Below are 8,493 nucleotides of genomic sequence, written 5' to 3'. Positions count from 1 at the left end.
CCCCCCCCCCCCCCCCCAACCCCCCCCCCCCAAATAAAACAGAATATTTTGTGCACAGTGTGTCTACTGGGATTAGTTTCTAAATACGTAATTTGAGGTGCAGGATAAGAGCACCTTATTTAGGAACAAGAGGTTATAAATAGGTGAGTAAATAAAAGGAAAAAGAAAGAAACTTAAGCTAAATATAAAGGAAAGCTTTATGGATTTTAAGGGACCTCCACATCATCTACTTTGGCCTCCAATGTAACCTTTAATTATAAAATTTTCCCCAGTGATTTCAGTCAGGTCCATATACTGTGCAGTAATCTGTTAAGGAAAGTGCTGTAAGTCTCTTAAGATATTTTGAACCTAGTTTGACATAGGTTGAAAGAAACTAGATGAGACAGAGATGTATTAGCAAAGACAGAGATGGACTGCAAGGCCTAGCAGATCCCTTTGATTTCTGTTTTCTGTGGTGAGGAATAGTCTCTGACTTGTATAAATATCTGTTTTCTTCGTTGTGAAAAGCTTTTGAAAAATGATATCAAGTAATTTTAGCCACCGTTCTACATTATGCATCAAAGCATTGCCTATACTTCCCTTGCTCTCCAGAGGGAAATTGCTATTAGTGTTGCCAGAAACAGTGGTGTTACACAGTGCTGCTAACACCACTGATGTTATCCAGGAAAGGAGAGGCGATACAGGGAAGAAGCAGACATCCTGGCTACTCCATCAACAGCTACAATATCAAAGCATAAATAGAACATGAAAATAACAAGGGCCAGTCAATGTCTGCTTTCCACATTACACTTGCAAAGAAAAGGGTTAGCTCACAAATTTTGGGAATTTCAGACCAAATAGTGCTATGGAGGTTTTAAGTCCATCCCTGTTAAGTGCTGTATATGAGAAATGTGGGGGTGCTTTGTGATTAAAGCCCTTCACCATGGCAGGACTCTAATTCATCTTTTTATTTTGCATATTGTAATAAAAACATCCGTTTTGCTAATGAAATGTGGAATAAACGGATACAGAGATTTATGCATCAGCAGCACAAAATAATTATTCTTCAAAGTATCATACATTGTTAATGAGCTTGTGGTAATGGTTCTTACCCAATATCAGTCCCCATCTGTGATTGCTATTTCTGATGGGGGAGGGGAGTAGGAATGGCAATGGGATGAATTTACAATATACATTAGGAGCCAACTAGACCTACTGTAGATGATTAATTTGCCTTTGATTATAACTACATACTGAGTGAGAGAAAATTAGTTTCTTTGATTTGTTGGCACAACATGGGTTTGGGAAATGGCCATGGGAAGTTGAAAACAAAATTAAATTACATTTATTGAAATGTAAAACATGCAAAAGTTGATGGAATTTAGATGAAGAGGATGAAAAGAGCATAAATGGCACTTCAGTTGGTGGTGACATGTAATTCAGCAACAATTCCATTTTAAATCAGTTAAAGCAATGCTTGCTAATGTGCTAGGCTTTTTTTTTCTACAAGATAGAAGTAGTGGTCAGGGGTAGTACTCAGTATTTTTATTTTTGCTTCCTGTGTTAAAAACTGATATATAGCGATTTCATGTGCTGTTTAACTGTTATCAAGGTAGTTGCATTACTGTGGTGACTGAAGAGATTTTTCTTTATGTATATATAAAGATAAAATCATAAGTGGTTTGTATACATAAGGCAAAGCTTATTAGGAGGTTTAAGGGACATAATATGAAATATACATTCGTATACCACAATACCGTGCAGAGATGCCCCAAGTTAGGTGGGAATGTGCTCAATCAGCATTATCCTTCTTGCAGCCCATGGGTTTCTACTGCCCTTACACTCTCAGCTTCATGTGCTTTCCTTCATGGGTCCAGGCGCAACTGCCCCTGACCATTGCCTGCTCATGCTGCTGCTGCCACTGCTTCCCCCTGGGCTCTGTCTCCCTCTTGCAGCTTCTGCTTTTTGCCAGCCTCCAGAAGTTGGAAGCTAAACAGAAGTTGGACAACTCTATGCTAAATCATATACCAGAAACTGGAAATTTCAGGGCTGCACCGGCTGAGCTGTCCAAGCTAGGTCTGCATGGACTAGTCCTGGGACTAGAAAAAGTGCCTTAGTATAGTGCTGTGCCTGTGAAAATGAATCATGATTCTCAACAGAACTAATAGCCCCAAGTGCAGAAAAGTGCTACTAAATTGAGACTGCTTTTGTTTCCAAAGCTAGCTTCCTCCAAGCTGAGGTATGTCTACCTTGCATTTCTTTCTGCTGCATAAATGTACCCATAGGTAATTCATCTATACTTCACTCTTTCTATTTACATATGGCCTTCTGTGAGTATCTCAAGTCCTGCCCCTGCCTCTGATGCCAGGGAGAGTTTCACAGCTTTGGCAGTGGTATTCCACTTCTTCATCAGGCCGTGGTGTATAGACCTACTTCAGCTGATGAACTGCAGTACAAGTTGTACGTATGCTCAGTATCTGCTTAGGATCTCACCTGAACACATGGGGATGTACAAGAGAGCAAGTTCTGAAGGATCCAAGAAGGGGACTTCAATTTTTTTGTGCAGCAAAGAACTCTAAACTACAAGGCATTTTCATGACTGTGAGGATAAAGCAGAGACAGCAGACAATGATGAAACAGAGAGAGAGAGAGAATCATCTATTGTACAGATCTTCCAGTTCTTCACTAAGCAATAGGGTATTTCAGCCACTAAGTACAAGTTGTGTATGCTCACCATGCACTCAGGATCTGGTCTGAAAACATTACGATAACATATATTGAGAGGAATGTGTGTGGGTACATGAGAGTAGCTATACAAAAATAAGAAAAGAAACATTTTAAAACACAATCGCAGTTGTATTCCTGACATAAAGTAAAATTCAGACTCTTAGATTTTAAAAGGAAATAAAGTCCTAGTGCACTATATTGGAAGGTTTTCAGTGCCTGTCTCTATTTTGAATCTCATAAGTATCTTTTCCTCATAAAGAGATGCTCATTTATACCATTTCATTCCATTTGCTGTTGCTTATTTTCAGCTGTCACAGCCTCCTCTGCAGGAGGTGTAGTGCTGTTTAAGATGTGAAATCATACTAAAAAATGCTGTTGCCAGCTTGCAATGTATTACATTTTACGTGCCGAATACTGATTTGGTTTTGTTTCTCCTATTGCAGACTCAAGGCCCTTCAACTATAACACCATCAGGCACCCAGAAGAAGGTAAAGAGGACTCTGCCCAACCCACCTCCAGAAGATGCAACAACAGGGACCCAGTCAGCATACAGTACTGTGGGTTCAGTTTCCCGTAGAAGGATTTGTAGGACCACCACAATGGCCAGAGCCAAAATTCTCCAGGATATAGACAGGGAGTTGGATCTGGTAGAACGGGAATCAGCCAAGCTTAGAAAGAAGCAAGCAGAGCTAGATGAGGAAGAAAAAGAAATAGATGCCAAACTGAGATACCTGGAAATGGGTATAAATAGGAGAAAAGAAGCCTTGTTAAAGGAAAGAGAAAAGAGAGAGCGTGCCTATCTCCAAGGGGTAGCAGAAGAACGGGACTACATGTCAGACAGCGAAGTTAATAATACCAGATCTACCAGAATAGAAACTCAGCATGGCTTGGAAAGACCACGAACAGCACCACAGACAGAATTTAATCAATTTATGCCACCTCAGACCCAGCCAGAAACTCAGTTTGCTCCTGCTACAAGCCCTTATACACAGTACCAGTACTCTTCTCCTGCCCTGCCTACTCAAGCACCAACACAGTATACACAACAGTCACATTACCAGCAGCAGCAGCCGTTATATCATCAGCAGGTTTCACCCTATCAGACCCAGCCAGCTTTCCAGGCAGGAGCTACTCTATCTTTTACTCCCCAAGCTCAGCCTCCACCAACCCAACAGGCATCCTACCAGCTGCCTTCACAAATGATGGTGATACCACAAAAGCCAAGGCAAGCTGCTTTATATTTGGAACCTAAGATAACCACAAACTATGATGTGATTCGCAATCAGCCTCTCATGATAGCTCCTGTTTCAACTGACAATACTTACGCAGTTTCCCAGCTGGGCAGCAAATACAATACTTTGGACTTAAGGATAGGGCTGGATGAGAGAAGTAGTATGGCTAGCAGCCCTATATCGAGTATATCTGCAGAGTCATTCTACGCAGACATAGATCATCACCACACTCCACGAAATTATGTGTTGATTGATGATATCGGGGAACTTACAAAGGGCACAGGAACGCTCAGCTCTGCCTTTAGCCTCCACGAGAAAGATCTTACAAAAACAGATCGACTCCTTCGAACCACTGAAGCCAGGAGGGCGCAGGAAGTGACAGACTTCCTTGCACCGTTGCAGACTTCTTCAAGACTGCACACTTACGTTAAAGCTGATGAAGACCCCATGGAAGACCCTTATGAGCTGAAGCTTTTAAAGCATCAGATCAAGCAGGAGTTCCGCAGAGGTGCAGAAAGTCTTGATCACCTTGCTGGCCTTTCCCAGTATTACCATGCAGACACCAGTTACAGGCACTTCCCCAAATCGGAGAAATACAGCATAAGCAGGCTTACCCTTGAGAAACAGGCTGCCAAGCAGCTCCCAGCAGCCCTCCTCTACCAGAAACAATCGAAGCATAAGAAAGCTTTGATAGACCCCAAATTATCAAAGTTTTCACCTATTCAAGAGAGCCGGGATCTTGAGCCTGATTATTCAAGCTATATGACTTCCAGTACTTCATCACTTGGGGGAATAACCTCCAGAGCAAGGCTTCTTCAGGATGATATCACCTTTGGCCTCCGAAAAAATATCACGGATCAACAGAAATTTTTGGGGCCATCGCTGACATCATCCATTGGAGCAAGCCTTGGGTCTGCGCTAGGTCCACCGATGAGATCCACATTACAGGATGAAGCAGATAAGTCGTATAGTAGTGGCAGTAGATCAAGGCCATCATCCAGACCCTCCTCAGTCTATGGACTTGATTTATCCTTAAAAAGAGATTCCTCAAGCTCCTCTTTAAGATTGAAAGCCCAAGAGGCTGAGCCACTAGATGTTTCCTTTAGTCATGCAGCACCTTCTGGAAGAACAAAACCAACTAGTCTGCCCATTAGCCAAAGCAGGGGAAGAATCCCAATAGTAGCCCAGAACTCGGAGGAAGAGAGCCCATTAAGTCCTGTTGGTCAGCCAATGGGAATGGCTAGAGCTGCCGCTGGCCCCTTGCCACCAATATCTGCAGATACCAGAGACCAATTTGGATCAAGCCATTCACTACCTGAGGTCCAGCAACATATGAGGGAAGAGTCACGGACTCGAGGCTATGATCGGGATATAGCATTCATCATGGATGATTTCCAGCATGCCATGTCAGACAGCGAAGGTAAATTAGGCCTCAGACTGCCATGTAACTGTCACAACACAAATCCTCATTTCTATGCATGTTTCTAATTTTATCATTCTGCAAAAACTTGTTACTCTTCTTGTTCCTTTGTACCTCTTTTGTGTATCTACCTTTTTTGCTTTTGTTTTGTTTCAGTTTGGGTTTTAAATGACTCTAAAAGCTGATTCTGATGGTGCTCCATTATAATAGTATGCTCAAATTATTGGTGGTTGATTTCTTTTCTTTTGGTTTGCTTGTGCACTTTTTATTTGTTGTTATTTGTATATAATATGTGCCCTTTGCACTCTCTTTGAGTCCATATATGGAACTTTTTCCTGTGACTTTTGGTCAGTAAAATGTTCTCACTAGTTTCTCCTGGGCTTTTGAAAATAACCAGTACAGCACCCAAATCCTTAAAAGTAGTTGAATTGGATGAGAAACGTTTGATGCAATCTAGGATTCAAATATTAATAACTCAAATTCCTAAGGCACCACATCAAGCTGAAATCACAGCTCGTAAGTCACAGTATGTACATGAAGTAGATACTGTGCATTAGATCCGTAAATAATTTAATGTGATAGCAAATAGACATTCCAAGTGTGGTTTGTTAAAATCCGTCTTGTCATGTGGATTCCTCTGCAATCACAATTCTGATTATGTAAAAAAGATTTATTGTTTAGTTGGCATGAGATAACCTCATTCTTCAATAAACTTGCATAAAAATATTTCAATTGTATTGACGGATTATCCAGCTTAACTGGTTTTACATGGACCCCATATACTACCGCTGCCAGATAAACCCAAAGGCTTATCTCACTTACATTCATGAAGAAGAACCTTTCTGATGTATTATAAATGGTGAATTTTAAAAAAGTGTGTCTTTTAAATAAACGCACCAGGATGTCAAGCTGGTGTTGAACACTACAAAACTGAAAATTATGTATCCACTTTGTTTCACTCCATTCATTTTTAAATATATTTTAAACCTGTAAAAATGATAGAAGTCACTTTCAAAGAGAATGAAACTCTCGTGTTTAAGTTGTATGTACTCCCTTAACTTTTTCTTGTGTGTATTTACTGCACAATAAAAAAAAGAAACTTTGCATGTGCTACATTATTTATAAATGCCAATAATTACCTCAAAAGAAATACTTTCATAATTGTAAAGTAGACTGCTTTATTCTTTTCTGTTCATTTGTATAACCTAGCATCCCTATTGCTTCTGCTTCTAGCTTATATGCTTTGCATTCCAAAGAGGAAATTCTTAGTTTAGCCATTAAGTGTGTTTGCTTTTGATCTCACAGTATTGCAAATTGATATATGGCAGGTTATAGCTCTGTAAGTTTTTTTTAACATACTTGTTTCATTTTTACAAATGAAATGTCTGGTCTTGAAGGTGACATTTCATAAGAGATTCAGGGTTGCTAATTTTTGTGATTTTTATCACAAGTCTTTGGAGAACTAGTGCTTTTCCTAAAGGCATAGCTTTTAAAATCCTATAATTAAACCAGAATCTATTAGATAACTGAAAAGAACCCCCAAATCATAACTATTCTTATTTTTCAATCTCATTTTTTTTTTTTAAAGCCAAACTCATTATTTTGGGGAACCTGACTCATGACTTATCAACACTTAAAGTTGTTGGGACTGGAGGACTTACACAACTGAGCCTGATTCTGCACGATGCTAGGTACTTCAGTACCATGCTGAGAATCCTCACCCCTTTGCAGAAGCACACAGCAAGGGCACATATCACCTCTCATTGATGTCAATAGATTGGCCTAAAGGAAACTGGGCCTCAGACCCATTCAGAAAGTTGATTTCATCTCTACTATTCACTAGTATGCGTATAAAAATACCATGGATGAATCTGCATTGGCTTATAATACTGTTATATATTTATACTAAAATAAATGTATGTGTTGTTTTGTTCTGGTCGTGACATAGCTAGTAGATCAATTCTGAACCCTGGTCTACACTACATTATTCCTTCACCATGAGACCTGACCTCCATAGCACTACTGCCGTAATTACAGGAGGAGCAGATCTATAGTGCAGACTGAGCCAAATTCATACTACATCAATTCAATACTACATCAACAAATTGAGCATACTTTGCTGGAAACCAACACCAATTTTCCCCAGAACCTCACCTCAATCTGTCCTTTTTATAGATAACCTCCTTTTTGTCCCACACTTCATAAAACCTGGGGAGATTAAATAGTGAATCTGTGTCCAATAAGAGATTTAAACTTTCATGGGATGTATTGGGTTCTCAGGAGAACCATGTAACTAGAATCAGCATAGGAAGCCTTTCCTATGAATAGTAATAACCATAAACATTACTTAAAACTGCATTAAGTAATAGGCTCTAATTTTTAGTATAGTTAAAACTTCCTTTCTTTCTCTCATTTAACAATGATGAAAAAATTCCTGCAATAATTTTATGGGTAAGTATTTTGTTACCTTCAGACAGACAATCTCTACGTGCATGTGTTGCTAAGAGGATTATCTAAGAACACAACCCTCTTAGCAATACATGCACATAGAGATTGTCTGTATGAAGGTAACAGAGTGCATGCCCTTAAAAACTAGTTCTTACTAGAAAGTTCCATTATTTGTTAATAAAATTGCAAATATTTTACAAGGTAAGGTCAGCTTACGACCATGTCCTGATAAGGGCTTCCTGAACTGAAACTGAACCAAAGTATCAGTTACTTGTTCAACCCTTGGCCTGATGTTCATTCTGTGTCCTGATCAGCATTGAACCTTTGATTTACCGTAATTTCTCTGTATTGACCTAAAGCTGCCAGGCATTTTTTTCTTACAGATTTTTAAATGTGACTGACACATTTTGAACCCTGGTCTTAATGTAGACCAGGGTTCAAAATTAAATTAGGTGACTGTGGCATTGATGCCTACATAGTCAAATTGGCTGGAGGGCCGCACCCAGAGAGTGGTGGCGGACGGGTCTTTTTTGACCTGGGGGGGATGTGGGCAGTGGGGTTCCCCAGCGCTCTGTCCTCGGGCCCACACTGTTCAACAACTTCGTCAGCGACTTGGACGAGGGGGTGAAAAGCACCTTGTTCAGATTCGCGGATGAGACTAAGATGTGGGAAGAAGTGGGCATGCTG

General features: G+C 40.1%; 1 protein-coding gene across 1 annotated transcript in view; it reads left to right on the top strand.

Annotated features, from left to right (window-relative positions):
• Window positions 1–8,493, top strand: part of PCLO (piccolo presynaptic cytomatrix protein) — a 767,182-nt gene that overhangs the window by 434,023 nt on the left and 324,666 nt on the right. Inside the window, exon 7 of the mRNA XM_019509333.1 lies at window positions 3,150–5,358. Within this exon, the coding sequence (XP_019364878.1) occupies window positions 3,150–5,358 (2,209 nt within the window). The remainder of the gene's footprint in view (window positions 1–3,149; window positions 5,359–8,493) is intronic.

The sequence above is a fragment of the Gavialis gangeticus genome, unplaced genomic scaffold (assembly GCF_001723915.1).
Source record: "Gavialis gangeticus isolate Ggan-Ray unplaced genomic scaffold, GavGan_comp1, whole genome shotgun sequence".
NCBI classification, from domain to species: domain Eukaryota; kingdom Metazoa; phylum Chordata; order Crocodylia; family Gavialidae; genus Gavialis; species Gavialis gangeticus.
The sequence above is the reverse complement of the archived record's forward strand: the minus strand, read 5'-3'. Positions and strand labels throughout refer to the sequence as shown.